Source organism: Andrena cerasifolii, chromosome 14 (genome assembly GCF_050908995.1).
Source record: "Andrena cerasifolii isolate SP2316 chromosome 14, iyAndCera1_principal, whole genome shotgun sequence".
Taxonomy (NCBI): Eukaryota; Metazoa; Arthropoda; class Insecta; order Hymenoptera; family Andrenidae; genus Andrena; species Andrena cerasifolii.
The window spans coordinates 10,554,393-10,577,335 of NC_135131.1; the positions used below are offsets into that span (position 1 = coordinate 10,554,393).

Consider the following 22,943-nt stretch of genomic DNA (forward strand, 5'->3'; position numbering starts at 1 on the left):
CGTGCGATCGGTCGTGAATCTATCAAGATTGTAAATAGGGTGACATTTTCGTACTTGTAATAAAATAAAAAACACCGCAAATTATCTTTCGTTCGTAATGTATTAGAATTATTTACATTTTATTTACAAAGTGCTCAACCGATTATGATAGTATTAATTCTTGTAGTTAAGATTGAAATATTGCCGCCCGTACAATATTTCGGTCTATAAAAATATTTTATTTACGTTTCGTAATACAAAGAGGGTTGCTACTTTGGACATTGCCATCGGGCAGTTTGTTTTTACCGTACCAGCTTTTGTATTTGCTCGGTTCGTATGTCAATTTCGTTGAGCAAAGATTTTGCGAAGTTACTGGCATTGGCTTCCTTATGCAGAAAATCGGATACTAATTTAGAAGATGGCTTACCACCTCCGTGCGCTAAACATTCTTTTCGGTATCGATCGCCCGCGGTTCGATCGAACGGATCCGCTTGGAAGTAAGTGTGCCATATCCAAGAAGCAATTGCTCGGGAAATTAAGTACGAGTAATACTTTGCACCGTATCCGACTAGATGAGAAAATCTTAACTGCCACGCCTGTGAACAACAATCAAGCGATAGTTGCTTCCACTGTATAAAATTATTTCGTTACAAGAGTCGAGAAAGACATACAGTATTTTCAACGTAAGGGAGTCCGTAATATTTCCCTTGTATCTCCCTTAGAATGTCAGTCGACGACTTCTCCAGCTTTCCACTGTGATAAACTTGATCCAACATACTGTAGCATACTTGATTTTGTAACTCAGAAGCGCAGAACACGTTCTTTGAGGCGTGCAATTTTTCCAATAAAGCGCTCGGTATTTGTTCCAACGTTTGGAAATGTTTTGCGAATGTGGAGACGACCTGGTGATACACATTAAGCTTTCACAAAATCGTGAAGTCTATAGTGGAATTATTGTTATTGCGATTGTAACTGTAACTCACTCTCGGGTCGCTCGCGAAATATTCCATTAATATGCTCGGAACCTCGGCGAAATCTGTACTGCATCTGGTTCCAGTTACGTGTTGGTATTTTGTTCTACCTAGCATAGAGTGTAACGCATGGCCCATTTCGTGGAATAAGTTCTCCACCGATGCGGGGCTCAATAAACACGGATTGGACCACTTCGGTGGTGGTAACGATAGCATTAACACTGCTATAGGAATCTGGAAAGGAATATTTATAAAAGCATCTATAGAATTCCTTCGAATTAATATTGACGATTAGAAGTATTTAATACTTGGTACGATCCGTTAGGCAATTGTCTCCCGCCTCTAATAGTAAAATGGCAGTCTTGATTAGGTTTCCCTTTTCTCTCGAAGAAGTCGCAGTATATGTAACCCAGAGCTTCCTCGCTCTCGTCTATGACAGCAATTTTATGGATATTACTTGACCAAACTTCGCCTGATAAAACTGACGTGGGTTCCAGTCGAATGCCGTACAGTGCTTGTGTCAAAGTGTTTATGCCGTCCATACAGGTACCGAGTGAAAAGTACGGAGTGAATTCACTGATGCTGATATTCAGCCAAGACTTTCTCGCCTTCGCAGTGAAATAAGCAGTATCCCATGGCATTATGCTCTGAACAAGAAAAGTAAAAGTTGGTGGAATATACTCTAAAATTTAAAAACCGCGATTCGGTAAGTTCATCGAACCTGTTCGGTGACCGACTCTGCGTCTTTCATCTTCTGCATCTCTTTGAAATCATGAGCTGCTTTGAGTTTCAAATCGGCATTTAAAATGTTAAGAAACTCGTATATTACTTCAGGCGTTTGTACTGTACTTCCCTTCACGGCCCTAAAAGTTATTTACCGTTCACTCGTGTAGGTACAGGCAATACAAGTTCTCAATTACGATTCGTTAATTAATGTATAATATTCACCGATCTGCATACGATGGGAATCCACACAGCTTGGCCAAATCGTGTCTAGAGTTTAAGAGTTCGTGCAGGAGGTATTCCTGTTTTTTGTCGGGATATAAAAACACACGATATGCTGCTTCTCGAACCAGATTATTGGAAGAATCTACATAAAGCCCCTGTACTATTATCTGATTATCCTTCATTGTAAAACTGTGAAATTTATTTAACAGAGTTCAAAGATCTAGTAGCTTCCTCCAGCACCTCCCAAACTTTCTTTACGAGAGAATAAGGATAGCTTGAGAAATATGCTACACCGAGGATCATTCAGCCGTAATACTTACTGTTCCCTTACGCCGGGTGGAAGAATACTGGCATCTATCGCTCGTGGATTACCAGCACCTGCCATGAACTTTTGACCTACCTTTTATAAAAATTGTAATATTTAAATACAGTCATATTTCTCTGAACGGATATATGAAGATTAATTACATACCTGTAATATGTAATCATTGAGCTGCACAACGTTCTCCCTTTTAGACTCTGGTAAGTGTATACCGCATTGTTCAAAGTCGAAGAGGAACAATTTTGCGACGTGATCGTCTACGATAGATGTTTCCTGAATGTCTCCATTGTTAACCACATTCCGCAGTGAGTTATATAACTCACTGTGAGTGTTCAACCTGAGAAGATTTCCAAATAACAGACGCTAAGCATAAATGTATCAATTTCCTCATCTCTCCGCCTTACAATAAAAGACATTTACTTTTCTACTATACCGCTGATAAATATACAAGCATCCTCTGCGGCCTGAACGAACTCTTTATCTGGATGAGCGATTCTAACAAACTCCGCTAGATCTGCGACTTTGCATAAAGTATCAGACATATCGTCGAATATCTCTACCATGTTGCGTTTCCTGTTTCCACTGGTCGCCTCTGCTATGAGTGCGTCTGTCTGAGACATCGCCTGGTTTCTTAATATATTGAAACCCTCCGGAGTTTTCAATTCTGGTATATTGAACAGACCCTGCAACAGATTTCAATCGGAGTAATGCCACCGAACTCGAGGCAACCACAAATAACGCGGTGGCGTAGACAACTCACAGTTTCCTTCCCTAACAGGTTAAAGTCGTATTTCTCTTTTGCGATAGAGTTGAATGCCGTTGCGAGGGAAGACCATGTATTAACGCTCCTCTGCTTCTTAAATTCCCTTACAGCTTGCTTCTTTAGTATTTGTATCATTGTGAATACAGTGATAGAGCGATTGCACTTGGAGGAACACTCACGTTCATTCACAAATCTAAACTAACAACAGAAATCTATTTGGTGCATTGGGATTACACACAAAGTTCATTTATAACGAATGCATGAATAATACCACATAATTATTTCCATTCAACTTACCTTTTCGCTGGGATTATTTGTAGTAAAAGTTCTCGTCATCCAATTTACTAACAATCTGAGGTCCCAAGTCCCTTCTGGAATCTCTGTTAGTTACTCCGCAGCCATTTTCAGTAACAAAATTGTTTATTTATTGTTCTTAAAGCCGATTTGAACAGTTGTTTCATTTACCGACCGCAAAACGTTCGAACCACCTGGCGGCCGGATGTGCGAACTAAAGCGCCAGAGACATTTGGACCAGGAAATTCGACGATGTTAACAGGAACTTATAATACTAGCGGAGGTGGCACGAGCTGTGCGAGAAAGAAAGGTATATAATGTGCGACGAGGACAGAGATAGGCGGCTTGCCACTAACTTATGTGCACCTGCTACTCTTCAGCTCCCAGGAACATGAATGTACAACGCAAGGAAGTGCTACTACATATATAGAGTGAAAGATTATGCTGTTTTACACAACCTAAAAATAAATAAAAATGCACTAAAACGTAAAGAAATTTTTTTTTAAAACTAGAGAAGTACGTATGGAAATCCAGAAACATTCATTTGTCTCGAAATGGTTAACATGGGGAGAAAAAGTGCATTTTTTTTTATAAAAATGTCAATTGCAATGAATATGTTCAAGATATCGCAAAACCGATACGTACTTCTCTAGATTTAGGCATGTAGAAAATAAAACTTTTTGGTTTTTTGTACTAGGTCAAACGGTATAGCCGTGAGATTGACCAACGTGTTAAACGTCACTCCTCAAGATCTTGCGTATTACGGCTCTACCACCGCCATTTTGTAGAAAAAAATATGATTTTTCCGGCGGGAGTTGTACAATAACAGGCTTCATATTAAATTTTCTGTTAATTTCATTATCTTCCTAAAAAAAAAATACCGAAAATGACTGCAATTTTGTTCCGTCCAAGGTGGCCTAATCCCTTAAGTCATAAAATACTGTAGTCGTGTTTTATTTACACATTACAAAGCAAGTCAAATGTCACATATACATGTGTTCAGATTGAGTATTGACAAACCATTATCTTCGCTCGCATGGAAATCTCTATTTCAAGCATCACGCCAGCCATAACACTAATTCGTTTCAAGTCTTAACAAACATTTCCGTTCCATTAACACTGTGCAATTTAATTTGACATTTTAACCCCATACTTTATCACCTTTGTTTTATTTGGTTCGCTCCTCTATAAAATGTTTAGAGAAATTCCTTATACTCTCTTCCTTTAAACAAAGTCAATACAATCACAAATTCTCTTAACAGTATAAGGTCTTTCACGTTAGGGTAGACAGTTCTTTGAATAATTTCACATGGTCAGTCTGTATTTGTTGAGGCTTTATAGTAAAAGAGATTATGTAAAGGTTGATGGAATTTATTGTAGAGAGAGAGACAGACAGACAGAGAGAGAGAGAGAGAGAGAGAGAGAGAGAGAGAGAGAGAGAGAGAGAGAGAGAAGTGTATTCCCCTTCCGTGGTCCAATGTGAAGCAACACAGCCCTATACAAAAAGTATCTTTAATTTTGTACACGTCATACTCTTGTGTTGTTTCAAAGTTTAATTTACACGAATAAGCAACTTCTTTCTCGAATACTACGTTATCACAGAGGATTTACTGTACAGTATTATATGATACATGTTTGTAACGGTTACCATCAGTCTCCGATGACTTTTAACTTTAATTTACGGTAACATCTCGTTAGCTTACAGAGAAAATAAATTTATTATCTTCGACTAAGTGCCAGTCGCTACTTCTCAATGGTTTCAGTCAACTCTAAGGTCTTTTTATACTTAAGTAACAAGTGTAGGTCGAATCACGGAACACGGTTAATCCCATGATATTTACAAACTGCAACATCCTTAACTCTCATAGTGACTGCATCGTTCGAAACGAATAACAATAGATTTTATAAAAAGTATTCCTCATATGTCGTCATATGAAATATTAAAACGTAGTTAAAGGAAATTTCCAAATTGAGTTAAAATTTTGATTAGTCGTATCTTGGTCGATTATTCTTTTACGTCACACGTGCAAAGCTCTGTCACCGCCTCCATGCACTGCGACGGGCAATCCTTCGCCTTCATCTCTATATCGTAAATTTTCGTTTTCGGCGGCGGTTGTTCATATTTACATACCACGGCGTACATATCGCCGCCTAATCGCAGCGCCAGCCATCGGTTCTTGATAACGGCTAGCTTTAAACACTCGCAAGTCATCTTCGCGTAGAGGTTGGTGTGAAGCGTTCTGCCCATTCCCTCGAGCACGATAAGATCCACGTTATGTTTCACCATCGCGAGGCATAAATCTAGATTCAGGCGGCTGTTGAATAAACAATTTCGATTTGTTAGAATAGAATATAGACGATACTTGAAAGAATTATTTCCCTCGAACGTCATAATCACCTTAAATCGAGACAGGGACCTGCTTGAGCCGTTTCCATGGCAATTAATCGATTTTCTTTCAGAGCGTGCCTAAGTACTCTGCATAATTTTGCTGCATCCTGCAATGTTACAACTAACTCTGGATACGTCACATCGTTCAAAGCCGGCATAGAATTGGCGCACAGAATTACCTAAAACGGTTATTAGCTCGATTAATCTACTGTGCGTAAATCAGCATTACTAGCGCTATAATTACTGCTGTTACAACTAACTTTCGTCCCTCGCTGCAACAGATCTCGCGCGAACGGTAAAATCCCCAGTACTATATCCACTCCACTATTGTCAACGAAAATGGCTGCACACTTGTGAGCTGGTCCAGTTTGCAGTCTTTGTATCCAATCGTCCAAATTGTCTTGCAACCAAGGTCTACCTAAGTTTTGGGAAATTAATGTATTAACCTTGACGATACTACGTACTGCGATACATTAACTGTAGATGAGGATATTCTGTTTAAGGCGTTTGTTACCCGGTATTTTTGCCTCAGCTTCTGCGAAACCAAAGTCCGTTGTCTCCATCAACGTCGCAACAGCTTTCGCACCCCAGTCAAACATATTACCGCTTAGAACTCCCAGTATCAAAGCTTCTATCTTCTCCGCGCCTTTCAATTTGTCCAGAACGGTTATGCGATCCTTCAAATGCTTCAGCGCTTCTTCATTCTCCTTTTTCTTTTGCTAAGTGGCAGAATTTTGAGGGACTAGTCAGATAGGTATGAAAGTGCTTGCAGCCGTTTGGTAAATTTCAACTGTCCAAGCAACACTTACATGCAAGAAGGGATCAGGAAAGTCAAATTCCTTCATACAATGCTCGATGGTGTCCAGTAACACTCTCACAGTCAGCGCTCCATAAGCGCTACGATACAACAGAATTTAACATTACATCCTAATATGTCTTTATAAAATATTAGACATTTGTTAATGATCAGAGCTTACAATGGTTGGAGATGCAGATAATGTAGCCTATTAATATATTTCTCCTTCAGTTTTGTTGCTCTATCCTTAGCAGTCGGACTGTGAGGTTGACTATGGATAGCTCTTGCAACAAATTTGTCCACTGACTCTTCGAAACATTGAAGCCAATAGTCTCTAAAAATATATCATTTTGTGCAGTGAGAATTTATGCCTTTGCGCGTGAAAATAGTAATTGAAGCTTACCTAGCTTCTTTGTCTTCCGCAAGATCTGTTGTATCGGGATTATAGGAAGCCGGGTCTTTCAAAAGTGGGCAAAAGGTGACAGCATTTTCTGCTTGATCGATTTCCAATTGATCAACTTCGATTCCGAGATTGGTAGATATCGACTCTTTAAATCCCGAGGATCCTGCGTAATTTTCCAACCAGCTATGCTCGTTTGGCTGTTCAGCGTCGTATAAAAATGCTCCGATTGCTCCAAGGTAACCCTCGTGGCGAAGGAAAAGAGGCTTTACCTTACCCTGGATAAAAAATGAAACACAGCGATAAAACATGTATACGGTAATTATCATCGGAGAAGTGAAGAATTTTTGGGACTAACGTGTGACCAATATTTGATAGAATACGAAATAGTGTGCATCGACAGAGGATGGTTACGAAGGAAATAACCACCGAAGTAGATTTTATCCATTTTATGCACAGTTGCGTATAAACTGGCTATTTGTCCGATATCATTACTTATCGTGAATAAAAGACTTCTCGCAAGATCTGCTTCGGAAAACTGTTGCCCTGAAATATAATCGAAATGCGTTATTTTATGTTACAATCGAATTGCCTGATAGATTATAAGTTTTCTTACTTTCATTGTTGCTCCAGCTCACAGCCTTGCCGAATGACGACGCGATAAGCTCTCCCGGTAATCCTTGAGTAGCATAATCCCCTCCGTAAATGTCTTTCACTAACATATCGACGTTACGATGATCCCCTCGTTCTGCAAGTTGCAGCAATTCGTCAAAGCCCTAGCAACGCGTGTTTAATTGTTTGATTATAATCAGTGATACATTAATTGTTAATCTCTTATAAGAACGCCAGATTGAAATTAATACCTTCCTTTTCGTAAGCAAGGAACCTAATCCCCAGAATGTTCCTCCTCCCGTAGCTGTACCGCCGACTCTTTCGTATATATTGTCAGACTCTACCTAAGACACATAGTATAAACTTTTAAAAAACATCAGACTATTTTTCATAAGTTCTCTCGTCTGTGCGCCTTTCACTTACTTTCATAATACTAACGCCACTGCCAATGTTCACCAACATGTACGGAAATATATTAGGACCAGCCTTCTGAAATTTATATTCAGGGTTTCCATGCCGCTCGAATTCAAATACTTCGCACGATATATTTTTCAGTAAAAAATTGCAGCCTTCTATCAAACAAGCTATTTCATCTTTCTTATCAACTCTGAAACAGTTAATCAACATATTGATTATTTTTATCTGCGTGTCCAAGTAAAGACCACAAATCAGTACGGTGAAGCTGTTGCATTATTCGTAGATCTTAGAACTTACATTAAGCCGAGCTTCTCTTGCAATAAAGGAGTATATTTATATGCCCCTCCGCCAGTAACTTTAATGCTTTTACCCTGAAACCTCTCAACGTTCACTAAATTCTCTTTCACAAAATCCAAACAGTCTTTAATATATCTTGTTTCAAACTTAACAAAGTGCAATCTATTGCCTTCGTGTATTTTATATGCTCGTTCCCCGGTATTCCCTAAGCCTGCATCCTCGTACAACGCTTTACGATAGCTAACGGTTGAATAATAAGCTATCTTCGTTAACGATAAGCCTGCAATTAAAGAAAGGACAAAGCATTCAGAGAAACGCTACACTTTACATAAATAAATATGAACGAGCTCTGGGAGCTAAGCAAATTGTTCGAGAATCGACGATGAAGAATAGGGAGCAGCTGCCCGATATAAATCTTCTCGGGTGCATCCAGCAGAACTGGAAGGATTTAGATTCCGATATGATACAGAAGTTTGACGAGTGCTGGTAGAATAATTGGCTTATTAGGAGTATCCTGATGTCAGTGGGATGAAATACATACCGATGTCGATTGCGAATTTCTGGGCATTCTTTAAATTCGCGAATACCTCGACCGCCGCTGGCAATTTAATCGAATGCGAATGAGTCCGTTCGTCGTCAATTTCTGCCGTTTCCATCTTCCACCGAGTCTCACTCGATACTATACTCCTGTCGGATCGTGTTGGTGCTATCACGTCCTAGCAGACGGAATAACGACTACATCACGATAAAGCGGTAATTTTATCATTCATCAAACATTTGGCCGACAATGTCGTACCCGTATATCGAAAGAAATTCTCTCGCCTGTAGGGCGTGCATGAACGCGCATAAATTACCTCGATTATTTACACAAAACTTTATCTACGTTGATTTAAAAATGGCCATTTAACATCGGGAAGACAGTGGCGCTGTTCGATATACGCGGCGCTAAAAGTTTGATTTCTACAAGGCCGCGTGAATAGTAAGGCTTCGTTGTCTCTGCAAGCAAAAACATTATCATTATTTTACATAATTTACTGTTATTTAACGAGCTCCTCGATTGTTCTCGGAAATTTGAAGGTATAGGGTACGAGGAATTATTTTGTAGGCGCTGCACGCACTGTTCTTTCAACTTTCTCGAACTTTGGAGGGGATTTTTTAAGAGTTAACGTGATTTACATTTTGGAAGTTATTCTAGTTGGGAATTAATCATTGTTCATTATTTGCCGTACATACAGTATTTATTTGAGAAAATGTAGCATTGCCGTACAATTAAATGTGTGTATCAATTTTGAAAAACATGTTCGTATTACACTATCAACACCAATTACAAAGATCCGTCTGGTGACGCGATAATTATATATGCATCGTATAAGTGTAGAAAATATTATATAATGTATTATTCGCTGTATATCACTGTATACCATAACAATTAAATACAAAGATTTAGAAAAGGTGAATCAAATACTTGGCATCGTATCAAAGAAAGATGCACAGTGATTCGTAGAGCCGTGAAACGTTAATGCAAATGGAATTACATATACCTGGGCGTTTCTAAAACATCATACAATAATTTACGGTATATTTACAATTAAAATCAAATTGTATTTACAATTCATTAATATATATGTATATATTATATACAAAAATTGTATTAATTAGAAAAGAACTACTTAAACATATGCAAAAGCATACGTGAATTTAGTAAAAAATTGTTTATAAACATCGAGAGCGACGTAATGTTGTAATCACTCCTCTCTTATCGTTATGTAGACTAGTACCACTTACAGACTAACAACGCGACTATTTCAAGAGACGTGTACAAGGATGTTTGCTGGAATGAATTTTTACATAACAAGGCAGATATACACACGTACTTTAGAAAGTAATTAATCCGACACCCATACTCTTATGTATTGAAATTCTGGTGTAATGGATGGTTTTCGTAAATTATTACGAATTACGCGTGTATGCACATTTCGTATTCACAAATGTTCCAATGATGTAAGTGACTGCTAATGACACGAAATCACGTCTACTCTATTTTGAATACATTTTACGTGTATACCGATTACTATATAACGAGTACATATATGTATACTGTTACATACACTAATTATTGTTTGATTGAATAAGTCTTGGATTATTGAAAAACTTTCATTCCGAATCGATTCGATAATCATTCCTTCAGATTCGCTTTCCCCGAAACCACTTCTCAGAGTTTCACTATAAAACATTAGAGTTTACTTGGGAAATAATTGTAGCAGTACGATTTCCCTGATAAAGACCCTGTTTATTTAAATCATAGACATATTCCAGAATCTCCGTTTAAGAAGATCTCGCATTCCTTTTCCTTTTTATAGGAGAGGAATAGGCTTAGAAGTTGTTATTCTGCAGTAAATTATACGAGCCATATGTACAAAATTTGTACGATACGAAAGGTATGTAAAATGCTCTGAAAAACTGGTGCGATCTGAAAAGAAATGAATGAATACTTGAGCCATTGTTATCAAATAATTAGGGAGCGCTATTTTGCAATTGAACAACTCACTTCGCAGAATGTAAAAATTTCGAAGACTTTATTGCTGTAAAGTTATTTGTTAGTCTAGAATAATTTGGTTCTAATGCTGCTTCTGTGCCAATATCCAAGTCTAACACAAAATGGCACTTATCTAAGCTAAACTGAAAATAACGAAGACTCATTATCGACTTTTAGGAATGGCGAATGATTAGAAATATCGACATTGGCACCTTTCAACGGTTTTTCTAATACACCATAGGCGATAACTTACATATCGCGTTGGCTCTTCTCTGTTCATATCATTAAAATAGGGTTGTATCACGCTGGTTGCATTTTCATGGTCTAAGAACGACTGAGGCAATTGTCCTTTAAACTCTGACCTTAAGTACTGCAATCTCCAGCTGGGAACAATATTACAATCTTATACTTCGGAAGTAATTCATATTAAATGTAGTCCTACTGAAATGCACTCACTTATTTGACGGGAAGAAGAAACTACTTGGAAATCGGTGCCATTCCTTACCAATACAAAAATTGATATTCATATCCTTGGATATTTCTCCTTCTGATCCGAGTTTGTTAGTTTCAATCATTATTTCCATCGGTGCGTAGTAGCCTAACGTGATAATAAGAAAGCATTGAATTTTGACTTAATTGAGATAATTAACGTTTCGTCATTCTGGTCGTTATACCTTTATATATCGCCAGTGACCTTGATATACCAAGAAAACCGCATACTAAGACAGCAAGGAGTGTGATATGAACGGTATACTGCAAATAATGATACGAAATATGCAAGAGAGTCAGCTTTGTTCTAATAAAGAAGTACAATTTCTGAATGACATCCACGGCTATCGCTCCAGCCAAGCAAATCATTGGATATACAGGAAATAGAAATCGTTCCTCCTGCAAGCAAAGTTCTGTTATTTTAACGGAATATTGAATTTCACAAATGCGCGCTTCTATTTCAATCACCTTGTGCGGTTGAAAGAAGAAGACCAAAAACCAAAGATACAATGGTGCCAGGGAGTACCAGTAAGATAGACAAAGGCAGTCTCTTGGTCTTGCTGGCACAATTAGCCACACTAAAAGCTGTAAGAGCTCGTTAGAATATTATAAGTTAGCGAGATGTACGTGAAATTTATAGACAGTACCAATCCAAATGGAGCCCACAGTGCACCGATGAAGACGAAATTGAAGTTTAAGAATCCATTATAAATGTAATAACTGAAAGGTTCGGTCCCGTAAATATTTGGTCCATGATTAGTGAAGATATTATACATCACGATGTTTAATGGCGCTATTACTAGTTTGCCGTAGTACATCGAATCAATCCACACCATTGGCACCAAAACAACAGTGCCAGATATGATTACCCATTTTATAAATTTATTCCATTCTTTCCTATGTATTAACATCTCCATTGCGATTGGTAATCTATAAAGTATGCAAGGAAAAGTTCATATTTCTGTGTTCATGGCGCTTGAAACGCTTTAATCGCGTATGTGCAAATAATACCCAAGTAACGCAGCAAATGGCCATCCTAATAAGGCAGATATAGCGGTAGCAAAAATGGCCAGTTCGTACTGGCGACCGTACCAAGCAGCTGTAGCTACTGTACTCAAATACCTATACAGAGTATAGAAGATTAATTTAAATGCTCGTTAGTGGAATATTTATTACTTTTGTATACGTACATCGAAAAGGAGGAAGGCAAAAATGCAGCGCTAGCAATGTACATGCCGGAACTTAGAATAAGGAATACTAATGTCAATTTTCCTACGTGAATTCCAAATTCCCTGCAGACGTTTCTAGAAAAGTAAAATTAATACTGTACTTGGCGCCCAATTTAATCGAGGAGTTTACTATATCTTCTTCACGAGTGATTAAGAATACATACTTATAAAAGTATACTTCGGACAATGCACAACCCACGGATAGCAGGCATCTTATAAAATAGAAGACTAGAACAGGGTTCGGCTCCAACAGATAATGATAAAGTTTGGCTGGCACCATATGAATTAACAAGTACATGTAAGATCTCAGTGCATACTGTGGGCTATATTCCCATGTTTGCTGACCAGTTCCATAAAGCAAATAGTGACTCTATAGCGAGATAGAAAAATGTGATGAATAAAATAAGATATGGTAAAATAAGTAACCCATTTATTAAAACCAAATAATATAGCACAGATATATAAATTTATCTCCTTAAAATACTTTGTTTCCATGTATACATTCACCTATAAAATATTCAAATAAAAAGAAGTTAGAATATAAAGGAAACGTATGTTCTTTACGAACTATTACAACTTATAAAATATTAGAGGACTAGTCCTTACTGGCTCCCAATAATTATATGTTTCATCGCAGTCTGTTATGTGACTCCATATAGCGGAACAAAATCTAGCTGATAAAAGTAATTTGAACGCTGTATCCACACCAGGATAAATTAGGCCAACATCGGTAGATTCTTCTGGCCTGAAACATGTTGCTTTAATTTTCTTTCTCATTCATGTTGAACCACCTAGCCTTACATTTTTCACGTAACACGATTTATAGCGGAGAAGTTAAATGTGCCGAGCGAAATAAAATCCGCGGATTACACGAACGTTAACAATAAAGTTGTTAAAATATTTGAGATTCGTTAATAAACTGTGTAACGTAAATTAACGAAGGAGGTTAACCGGTATGCGATATGTTTAAGTTTGCCGGGAACGATGCAATAAGAACATTTGCTGTTCGCTGCTTATCGATAATTAAACGAAGAATATTGTCTCTACTTTGAGAATCTTCTGCCATTAAGCTTCTTCAATTCTTTCTTTGAAATGAAAAGCTGACGTTGACGTTGATTCGGCGCCATGGTTTCTCCGTAACTTTCGAAGCTTATCTACGTGGCTACTATTATATCATCTTTTCAGTCCTATTATAAATATTGAAAACCATACGTTTCACTACGAATACATTACACGAATCACTGCCCAGTGGTTTTATTAAAACTGAAACGAATAATTATATTTCCTTATGCTTGCAAAGTCATGGATTGTAACGAGTTTCGTATGAAAAAATATATTACATGCGTTCTAAATTTGTTTTTATTCAGAAATGTGCTCTTTATAATTATATTTTCGACCGATTTTTACACCGCCGACTGATTCTTCTGTCAAATTAATGTCATGCTGCGCTTATATTAATGATTCTTTGCAACTCCAGATACGACAATATCGGTAACTTAAACTTCCTACGTATAATAAATCATTTTTTTTGGTATAATTTCCTTGTAAAGAAATACTTTCGTCCTATGCAGCGCATAGGCGTTGCGCTCATTCACTACGGGAACAATTTAAAATAAAGCTCCCTTTACGTTTCGGGAATGTACCTCCTTTGGCTGACATACGAAAGTTCGTGATATAATACAGCACGGTGAATGAATGAAACTATTTTTACACAATAGGTCGATCAGTGGTCCAAATTTAGCATCGTGAATTCACTCTACGATTCCGTTTTTATGTTCGTTGAGCATTCGTGAAATAAATAAGCTAACCTTCTCCTTGAAAGGTTCGATCGATCATGGGAACCAAGCATTTAACCTTTAGAAGGCCGGGCTGGCCACTATAGTGAATTTGGGTACTTTGCTGGCCATTTTGGTGGTGCATATGCATAAATTTCAAGTAAATAAAATTTACAATTTCAATGAAAAAATCCCGGCCCTCTAAAGGTTCAAGTACAATCTTATTTATTATCATTTATTTGGTACATGAAACTGAGACCAAGTTACATAATACAATAATAAGTATAAATTTTTATTGCATCGCCATTTTCAGTTAAATCATTTCCTTGAAAACATTTCTTAAAAATGGACAAAACTCCTTCGGTTTCCTATAGCAAGAAAAGATTAATTAAAAAATGTTCCGTTTCTGTTTTCAATGTTTTCGCCTCGCAAAACGCTGGACGCGATTAAGAAATTGTGGCAAGCGAGCGCTGCCGGTGGACACCCCGTTTTCGAGCGGACGACTCGAAAGAATCGAAATTATGTCAGGTGTACACGTACTCTCTCCCACGGTTCGTGCCACCGCACCGTCTTCTCCGTACCTTAGATAGGTATATCGCAGCACGCAAGTCCGCGAATGACCGATACGTACTCAATCCAAGGCGAGAAATATCAACTTGTCGGTTTGTCATCGTTGCACACGTTGCCGGCTGTGTATTGTTACCTCGTGCATCTGTGCATCGTATCGCCGCGACTAAAGCTGTCGCGTGCACGTAGCCGATTCAGTGCCTCTTTCGAAGCTAAAGGAAATCCGTAGACCACTCACGGTTTAACTAAATGTTAAATAGTAAGTCTGAAAAGTACCTATCTAAATCACCGTAGAATCACGTGAATAGCACTTACTCTTTACCGTAAACATTACTGTTCCACGTCCTAATTATATGCGAAGTTGGGCTTCGTAACATTGTCGCGCGCATTCCTCGGTTAGTCCACCAGCCGAATTATTTCGGATATTTTGAAACTGTACACCAAAGGCACTCGTTCATCGACGATAGTGAATTAAAGATCGGAGGAAAGGGAAACTGGCGGGAATTTTTCATGCAGCTCCGAGTGTTTGAATATTTTAATAAATTTCATTTTTGCGGGTAAAAATATACGCGTACCATGCGACACAATTATAAAGAACGTCGTTCACGAAGGTTAGGGAGGACTGAATTAGATTAACTTATATAAGAATACCGCGCCGTTTGATGTTAATTATACTTATGTATAAAATTAATCCCGTCGAAATAGGGATGTATCGCTCCCGTTTATTTATTCCACCCGATGGATTTTATTATTAAGGCACGAATTACATAATGCACGTAGCGTGGAACAGGGATTGTCGTTTTGATGACGATGCTCGGCTACGTTGCTTGACGAAAATAAAAGTGGTCTTAGCTTCTACACAAGCGGCCGAATGATGCCATCTTCGTTTTGTCTTCCGGGATCACGCTTGTATACCTGCCTGCTCCGGATACCGATTCACCTCCTACATGCTCGCACGCATAACCGTAAAATACTGTTATCGCCCGTTCGTATTACGAACGTCTGATTGCCCGACAATTAACGCGGAATCACGCGATACAGATCCCGAATAAACACCATTGTACATACTTCTGTCGTCTAGAAGCCGGGGCACATTTTATCGTCCCTTTAGCTGCACGGCGGCATCGAACGAGAAAAGAGACGCCTCGGTACCTTTGATTGACGAACATCTCTGGTGTACATGCACCGCGTTTATCACGGTTGAGAATTTATGTCAACCGAAGTTTCACACTTCTGAGTTTATTTTGGCATTATTGTAACTTGGCAACTAGGCTGGTCGTACAAGGCTAAAAGAAGCACAGATATAACCTCAAATAGGATAAATTAAGGAAGAGGATTCCGCTGAATATTACAGAACAATGTCAATTTGAAAAGTCAATGGGGAACGTTCGATTCTGGTTTCGAATGACCAATCATTTCTAAGTACACGCAGTAAGTATGTATATCTGTCTAGATACGCTTCCATATACATAAATTACGGACGGATCGCGAGCTGGGCGCTTCGTACTAAGAATTATTTAGCGATTATGGACGACATATTGGTTTTGATACAAGGAATCGATAATTATCACGTTTACTTAAGTCAGAAATCTATTTAAGAGGTTTTAGAAGAGTTAGGAAAAATATCGCTATCACCGTAATACATAGTATGCTATCGTGTTTGCCATTATCTATTACGTGATCGCGGGGTCTGCATATCCCTGTGATATAACTTATGAAAAACTTAGGGGCTAGGCGGTTCGGTCGATCTACCTTTGAATAAAGTATGAACGTGCTCCGTGAGACGTCACGTGTCCTAGTCCAAAGGACTCTTAGGTCATACGAGGCCTTGTTAACTGACACTTCTCGCCGTCGGAGTGATAATTTTCCCCGGGTTCTTCACCCTTATCGCGCATAACTTACCGCATAGATGTATGCTTGCGTATATAGTTTCATTTATATCTGATAAAGCGTTATCAGCGGATTGGCACCGGTGGAAGTCAGCACACGAAAGATCTTAAGGTTTAAGTAACAGTCGAAAACGTTCGCAGCGGGTGCTAGGGCGATACCAGTTGCTGCATTGTAAATGGCACTGCACGAAACGTAATATTTTAATGCAAACACAACCGTAAGCGTAGATAAGTTACGCATTTAGTAACGGTTGCACACAGATTCGAATCAAACCAGATAGATATATCGCATTCGAGGAACGCGAGCGTGTAATGTACACACGAATGGTCATGGCGTGCTGCATATGTTTAATCGGTGACGCATACACGCGCTCGCGTGGCCTTATACTACCCGCGCTTCACGTACAGACAGCCACGCGGGTGGTTGCAAAGTAATCATGATCTACGTTGAAGTTGCGAAACGATACGGCTGCGAAGTATGCGATCGCGTCACGAGTGAAAATAAATTGTAAGATCAGAAACGTGGTGCCGCAACAATGCATCATAATTGTGGGTAATCCGATAGAAATCGTGATAAAGCAATTATCGAACTACTCGATGCGTGTTACATACATATACGGGCCCAATCGCGAAAGCATTAACCGCGCGAGGCACTCCACCTGTAAATAACATTGCCCTACGCTATTGCCACATCTGGTTCGGTTTGGATCAGTTCTGGTCAAAACTCCTCCGAAGCGACTGACCCCGCTTCGTTAATATAGTCCACACTCGAAACGTAGCTAAGCGACGCCGCATTGTGTGTGGGCCCAATGAGAATTGAACAGTGGAGCCTGCGGGGGAAGGGGGGCGTCGTATTAGACGCCTCTGGCCGTAGACAGGACAATGAATTAACCGAAACGAGAAAGTTACCGTAACCATAACGAATTGTCCCGCCTCGGCCGAGCGGAAATCTTCCTACGGGTGTCCAGAACGGCGGTAAGAATCGGGGAGAGGGTAGCCGCGTGACGGCGCCACGAGAGCGTCGCGACGCGACGGGACGCGAGCTATGGTCGTCGGGCGGCGCCGGTCGTTCGTCACGAAACGAGGCGGGGTTGCAGAAGGGGAGGCCGTATGAAGGAAGGAGAAGGAACGGAGTAGCAGCGAATTCACGCAACGTGAACTCGAGCAAAAGAGAAAGAACCGAGGAGAATCGCGAATAGAACTTGTGTAGTAAGCCACGCACGGCGAAGCTAGCAGCGCCTCGTTCACGCTCGTTTTCGTTGCTCTCGCCTCTCGGTGGCGATCGGCTTGCCAGGGGGGAACGCCGCACAAGTCCGTGGAGTTCAAATGCCAGAATCGTGACAACCGCATCTGCTCGTTCCTTTCAACGCTCGTCTCCCACCTATCCCTCTTTTCTACTTCTTTCACTGCACTCTACGTCGCGACTTTATGTCCTAGCGATCGGCACCCGTCGCTCCCACGAGTGATATATAAACCTGGAACCTGTTACTCTCGGTTTCTTTCCTTCTCTCTTTGTTTTTTTCTTCCTCTCTTCCGTGGTGATCTCACAGTGCGGTAACAAGAGGCGACCAAAGAAGGCGAAGCAAGAGAATTTTGTGCGCGAAACCACACGAATTGCGCGTGAACATCATGCGTGCTTTCCTAACATGTGTGCGGGTTACATCGGTACGAGGTACGATAGTGTCACGACGTATGCCTCTTTCGATCCTACCAGTGACTAATTGAGCGTGCACATTCAGCGGCTTTATGGCTGGACAATGCGCCGACCAGGATAACGACCGAGCACGGAGGCATTGCGAAATCCTCTGAATTCACCGAGGATTCTCTGTCGTTCTACTCGCTCCCACCGCCCGTCTCGTGGGTATGCCTTTCGATGTTTAAACCGCCGTTGAAATTCAATTCGCTCGACGCCGTTCGAACACTGAATTAAACTTAGACCCGCGGCACCCCGGTTCGATGCTCAGGTGTAACCCGTGCCTTTATTGTACGCAACGAACACTGGCACACACGTGCTGCGCGCGTGCCCACACGTATACGGTGTAAATATGTTCAGTCGCGTGTAGGTAGCTACGCACGCCGGCTCGAGTAATCGCGTGTCCACACGCACGTGTTAAAAAACCATCGTTAACGGTACAACAATTAATTCTATATATATGGAGGAACAAACTAGACGAACGAAGAGGTCTTTCGATCCCATCACGTTGCGTTAGAATTCGGGCGTGTCATACACGAAATTAGTCATTGCAAGAAATCCGTCTCACAAAGCTGTTTCTATTTATCTGTTAATGGTAGAATTAAGTTTCAACCGATGAAATTTTGCGCATCATAGGCACACTGTGTAGTTGAATTTTGGTCTGCTAGAGGAAGTAGTATGGATATGAATGTGTTTGATAAATCAAGAATGGTACGCGAGGCAACGTAGGCCATAAATTATTTCGATTGTTACGCGGTGAAAGCAGAGGCAAGGGTAGGCTACGTGCATGTCAAAATTGTTTCTTGAGCTCGTGTAAAAGCGAAATTAACCTACTTCAACTGTGCCCACACACGGGCTTGAACTATGCCGCTATTACGATCTAGAATATCTAGATGCTTATGAATCCTTATCATTAGTTCTCATAATTAACGCGTTTCGAGTCTTCGCCGAGTTTTACGTTTAATTGAATAGTTGCCAGTATCGACGATCGCGAACTGTTGCTTTATTCCAGCGAAACAAATGACTGAGGAATAAGGTTCTGTACACTCAGCTTGGCGCGGGCATATTCATTTAGAAATGACAGACTGTATATAGGCGTCTTGACATTTTATTGATATTAATTCCCCGTGGCGTCTAGACTGAAAACAAATAGCTAAAAAGGATTAGACTGAAGAGACTGTTACACTTCATTGATTCGTACGTGGAAACGTGTCCTACGATTTATTACCGTACAGTACTATCTGTTTCTAAGAATCTGGAGTTTCACGGGCGGTTTCCTGACCACTTCTACTTACAATACGATTGAAACTCTCGGTAGAAGAGGTGTTATCAGACAAGGAAAGTCCGGGCCTTTCGGCCGTCAGTGTAAATACATCATCGTAGCGTTCTATGTTATTTTTTAAGCTGCGTACTAGGCTCGACTAAATTGAAAATATAAAGTAACGGTAGTCTGGCGCTACAATAACTTTTCACGTGTCACTTATGATAATATCTTATGTTTTCAAATATCACGATAAGATACGGAATTTTTCAAAACGACTCGCAGCGGACAAGGCGATCTATCTTAATTACTAATCAGAATGATTTATTTTTCCCGCACAGCACAAACATCGTCGAATGAGGTGCAGAGCACAAGAGTCCGCTGAGAACCGAGAAAAAGGTCGCAACAACTACGAACGGGATCAACTGAGACGCATGAAAGGAATGGCGCGATGACGGGTGACGGGAGAATCGTGCCGGACGCAGATGGATCGAACGATAGATGATGCGAAGATCCATCGAATGATGTGTAACACGTTATGGCCGTTTCTGCATACAAAATTTAAAAGATCGTTCACGATTCCTAAAGAAACTATTTGACGGTGACGCATAAATCTGACATAGGAACATAGACGACGGGGACGGAGGAATACAGCGCTGCCTTTTCGAAACAGGGAAGGGGATCCCGCGATGTCGAAGGGCAACCGTCAACGGGGCAGGATCGATTCTTAAAAAAAGGAGAAAGTGGAGGAGGGGAAAAGTGGCGCGTATCCGCGGTTATTCGGTAGATAATAAGAGAGTAATAATAATGGATGAAATAAAGGTCGCGAACCTGGGCCAAGCGGCTTCGGCGGCCGCGTGCTCGATGGCAACGAATTTCTTGGCGCCGGTGAAAACCGAACGGCAGATCTACGAGAATTCGATGCTCGAGGACGACCCCAATGCCAACTCGGTGGTGCCGACTTCGCAAGAGGACAGAACAGTGCCGAGATGGGGTCCCAATCACAAAGGCGCCCAGGAACTCGCAAATCTCTACAGCACCGGTAATTGTGTATCGTTTTTTCATCGACGATACCCTACTTTTCGAATCTTGTGCACTTTGCACTTAAACTACAGTATTTCGAAACGCTTAATAATTTCATCCGAAATACCACAGAAATATAACGCACGGTACGTGCGCGCATTGCACGTTTTCTGATTTTAATACTTGCCAAGACATTTGCTATACATTGGTCGCACCTTGGAATCCTCGCTTGTGAACAGAAATAAAGAGCGCGGCTAACAATACGTATCATTGTATCTATATAGCGCGGCACTTATAAAGACGTTATTACAATGTTCTTGGATACATGCTTAGAACGATGATACGTGCAGTCAGTGGCGGATTTAAAGAAACACGCCCAGGCGGCAAACGTTCCGAGGGGCCCAAGTTTTTCGGGAAAATGTAGAGGGAGTTTACTAAAAAAATGAGCAGTTTAGTAGTGTAGAAAAAAATTATAATGGTTGGATAAAATCATGTTTTTATTTAAAACGGGGCCCTAGGGGGCAGCCCTCTAGATAGGGTTGCCACCCTTTTTTTACAGGAAAACGTAAATTTGCGTTAGTGGAGTATAAAAAATGTACGCTCGAAAAAACTAAAAGCACATGCATTTTAATCTTATTAGTTTTTATTTCTTCCAAAGATATTTTTTATTGCTCTTAGCATTACAGGGCGATTTTTTTTATCCTCTTTAAATAACTGAAGGGGATTATTGCACTCAATTTTCGTATTAAAATATATAAATAATTCGTATATGTTGGTATAAGTGCAATAACTTGGGAAGAACCTATCTTCTTTGGCTTAACAGTTGTCTACCCTTTGTCCACTCTATTCAACCCATATATAGGCAGGCAAGAAATTGAATTAAGTAGGCAATAGTTAAAGGCAGATGTTAACTTCTGGAAAGGTGTAATTTTTATTGACCGCTGATTTCTGTAAATGAAACTGTTTATAATAAACTGTTTAATATGTTTTACAATTAAGTTGCATATTTCGCAGAGAATTGAAACTATTACTTGTTTCAGGAAAAAGAACACAAGAATGCATTTGTGTTGGTATCTGCATCACACTCATGGTGGCTAATACACTGTTTATCCTCATCAGGATACGATTAGAAAATTTAAGCTCGATAGCGATGGCAGCGTTTTGCGGCATCGTTACCGCAGATTTCGGATCTGGGTTAGTTCATTGGGCCGCAGATACATGGGGCTCTGTGGAACTTCCAATCCTTGGGAAGGTACGTTTGAGAAGAACAACTGCGCAGTGTTTGTTTCTTTCGCGCGAGAATATAGAAACGAATGTTTACAGAACTTTTTGAGACCATTTCGAGAGCACCATATTGATCCAACGAGTATAACCAGGCACGACTTCATAGAAACTAACGGTGATAATTTCATGGTGACGATACCATTCCTTTGTAAATTAACGTGGGATTTTCTAACTCTCCCAGAATCAGAGATCCAACAGAAATTCGTTTGGACTTGTTATTGGTTTCTGCTGGCAATTTTTGTAGCAATGACTAATCAGGTAAAGTAGATTATCTGTGTTGGATAAAACACAACTGCTTACAGTTCTCTTAATAATTTTGGTACAGAGAATAACATAAGTCTCTTTTCAGATTCATAAATGGTCTCACACATATTTTGGGCTACCTGCCTGGGTTGTCTGGTTACAGGAGCATAGAATTATATTACCCAGGAAACACCATCGTGTGCACCACGTTGCGCCGCACGAAACTTACTTCTGTATAACTACGGGATGGTTGAATTGGCCACTAGAGAAACTGAACTTCTGGTACATTCTCGAAACCATAATAGAGAAAACTACTGGTTACAAGCCGAGAGCAGACGACATGAAGTGGGCACAAAAGCGGTCTTGAGAATTAATTTATTCTATTGTTTTATGCATTTTTCATGGACGGAAAGGACATTTAACGAGAGATGAAATTTTCCATGCGCTAACGGCCGCATGGGAAAGGAACATAGGAAACAATTTCAGATAGGACATGCTACGAGGATGATCGAATCCAGAAATGTAACTTTTTCTTTCTTATACTTAGCACTACGAGGCCTTTCCTACAAAATAGATAGCGTGATTAAAGACATTTAGTATTACTCGGAACATGCTTTTGAAGTTTACACATTTATAATACGTATATGCAATAACATAGTTATGTATATATACTACGTAAGAGAAATGTAAGTATGAAATCATGTTTGTGTAACGATGAATTAACGATTGGCCTGACGGATTAAGGGGGTAGACTACTGTGATTGCC

General features: G+C 39.9%; 4 protein-coding genes and 1 long non-coding RNA gene across 12 annotated transcripts; 2 read left to right on the forward strand and 3 right to left on the reverse strand.

Moving 5' to 3' along the window:
* Positions 1-81: 81 nt before the first annotated feature.
* LOC143376705 (mitochondrial intermediate peptidase) lies at positions 82-3,499 on the reverse strand. Of its 2 annotated transcripts, none has more exons than XM_076827313.1 (11): positions 3,281-3,499; positions 2,981-3,181; positions 2,641-2,903; positions 2,371-2,557; positions 2,219-2,298; positions 1,899-2,087; positions 1,672-1,813; positions 1,259-1,597; positions 963-1,184; positions 651-881; positions 82-575 (listed from the first exon to the last, which is right to left on the reverse strand). In XM_076827313.1, exons 1-11 carry the CDS (start codon positions 3,317-3,319, stop codon positions 282-284), a joined length of 2,187 nt encoding a protein of 728 aa, XP_076683428.1. In that variant the 5' UTR covers positions 3,320-3,499; the 3' UTR covers positions 82-281. The 2 variants fall into 2 exon arrangements, with proteins under 2 accessions (XP_076683428.1, XP_076683429.1); XM_076827314.1 differs by having other exon boundaries at positions 2,981-3,176; positions 3,281-3,496.
* A 288-nt stretch (positions 3,500-3,787) lies between these two features.
* Positions 3,788-5,188, forward strand: LOC143376619 (uncharacterized). Its single transcript, XR_013087116.1, has 2 exons — positions 3,788-4,653; positions 4,702-5,188. It is a non-coding gene; the product is annotated as an uncharacterized LOC143376619 (long non-coding RNA).
* LOC143376616 (4'-phosphopantetheine phosphatase) lies at positions 4,716-9,088 on the reverse strand. Its single transcript, XM_076827135.1, has 13 exons — positions 8,730-9,088; positions 8,189-8,468; positions 7,898-8,081; positions 7,726-7,818; positions 7,479-7,638; positions 7,221-7,408; positions 6,866-7,140; positions 6,644-6,796; positions 6,476-6,563; positions 6,181-6,385; positions 5,927-6,084; positions 5,676-5,845; positions 4,716-5,592 (listed from the first exon to the last, which is right to left on the reverse strand). The coding sequence occupies exons 1-13, from the start codon at positions 8,842-8,844 to the stop codon at positions 5,283-5,285; spliced, it is 2,379 nt and encodes a 792-aa protein (XP_076683250.1). The 5' UTR covers positions 8,845-9,088; the 3' UTR covers positions 4,716-5,282.
* Positions 9,089-10,457: 1,369 nt separating this feature from the next.
* Alg9 (alpha-1,2-mannosyltransferase Alg9) lies at positions 10,458-15,971 on the reverse strand. 4 transcript variants are annotated; one of them, XM_076827136.1, is made up of 12 exons: positions 15,853-15,971; positions 13,049-13,187; positions 12,607-12,812; positions 12,404-12,517; positions 12,225-12,335; positions 11,861-12,143; positions 11,682-11,798; positions 11,399-11,612; positions 11,181-11,322; positions 10,978-11,107; positions 10,737-10,867; positions 10,458-10,658 (listed from the first exon to the last, which is right to left on the reverse strand). In XM_076827136.1, exons 1-12 carry the CDS (start codon positions 15,951-15,953, stop codon positions 10,562-10,564), a joined length of 1,785 nt encoding a protein of 594 aa, XP_076683251.1. In that variant the 5' UTR covers positions 15,954-15,971; the 3' UTR covers positions 10,458-10,561. The 4 variants fall into 4 exon arrangements, with proteins under 4 accessions (XP_076683251.1, XP_076683255.1, XP_076683252.1 ...); XM_076827140.1 differs by lacking the exon at positions 15,853-15,971 and adding an exon at positions 14,849-14,972; XM_076827137.1 differs by lacking the exon at positions 15,853-15,971 and adding an exon at positions 13,490-13,732.
* Positions 14,903-22,878, forward strand: Kua (Plasmanylethanolamine desaturase Kua). 4 transcript variants are annotated; one of them, XM_076827142.1, is made up of 5 exons: positions 14,903-15,043; positions 19,969-20,669; positions 21,691-21,902; positions 21,974-22,192; positions 22,284-22,878. In XM_076827142.1, the coding sequence occupies exons 2-5, from the start codon at positions 20,435-20,437 to the stop codon at positions 22,542-22,544; spliced, it is 927 nt and encodes a 308-aa protein (XP_076683257.1). In that variant the 5' UTR covers positions 14,903-15,043; positions 19,969-20,434; the 3' UTR covers positions 22,545-22,878. The 4 variants fall into 4 exon arrangements, with proteins under 4 accessions (XP_076683257.1, XP_076683258.1, XP_076683256.1 ...); XM_076827143.1 differs by lacking the exon at positions 14,903-15,043 and adding an exon at positions 16,070-16,215; XM_076827141.1 differs by lacking the exon at positions 14,903-15,043 and adding an exon at positions 17,934-18,534.
* The last annotated feature ends 65 nt before the right edge of the window (positions 22,879-22,943 follow it).

Bases quoted from the DNA above. Each gene is read 5' to 3' on its own strand.
- LOC143376705 (XM_076827313.1), bottom strand. From the start codon at position 3,319: ATGACGAGAACTTTTACTACAAATAATCCCAGCGAAAAG. The intron at 3,182-3,280 runs GTAAGTTGAATG...TTCTGTTGTTAG, and splicing joins CAAATAATCCCAGCGAAAAG to TTTAGATTTGTGAATGAACG. The intron at 2,904-2,980 runs GTGAGTTGTCTA...AATCTGTTGCAG, and splicing joins ACCTGTTAGGGAAGGAAACT to GGTCTGTTCAATATACCAGA.
- LOC143376616 (XM_076827135.1), bottom strand. From the start codon at position 8,844: ATGGAAACGGCAGAAATTGACGACGAACGGACTCATTCGCATTCGATT. The intron at 7,141-7,220 runs GTTAGTCCCAAA...TTTTTTATCCAG, and splicing joins CTATCAAATATTGGTCACAC to GGTAAGGTAAAGCCTCTTTT. The intron at 6,386-6,475 runs GTAAGTGTTGCT...TCTGCCACTTAG, and splicing joins TTCCTGATCCCTTCTTGCAT to CAAAAGAAAAAGGAGAATGA.
- Alg9 (XM_076827136.1), bottom strand. From the start codon at position 15,953: ATGTTCGTCAATCAAAGGTACCGAGGCGTCTCTTTTCTCGTTCGATGC. The intron at 12,336-12,403 runs GTACGTATACAA...TACTCTGTATAG, and splicing joins TTGCCTTCCTCCTTTTCGAT to GTATTTGAGTACAGTAGCTA. The intron at 10,868-10,977 runs GTAAGTTATCGC...CGTTATTTTCAG, and splicing joins GAGAAGAGCCAACGCGATAT to TTTAGCTTAGATAAGTGCCA.
- Kua (XM_076827142.1), top strand. From the start codon at position 20,435: ATGGATGAAATAAAGGTCGCGAACCTGGGCCAAGCGGCTTCGGCGGCC. The intron at 21,903-21,973 runs GTACGTTTGAGA...GAATGTTTACAG, and splicing joins AACTTCCAATCCTTGGGAAG to AACTTTTTGAGACCATTTCG. The intron at 22,193-22,283 runs GTAAAGTAGATT...GTCTCTTTTCAG, and splicing joins TTGTAGCAATGACTAATCAG to ATTCATAAATGGTCTCACAC.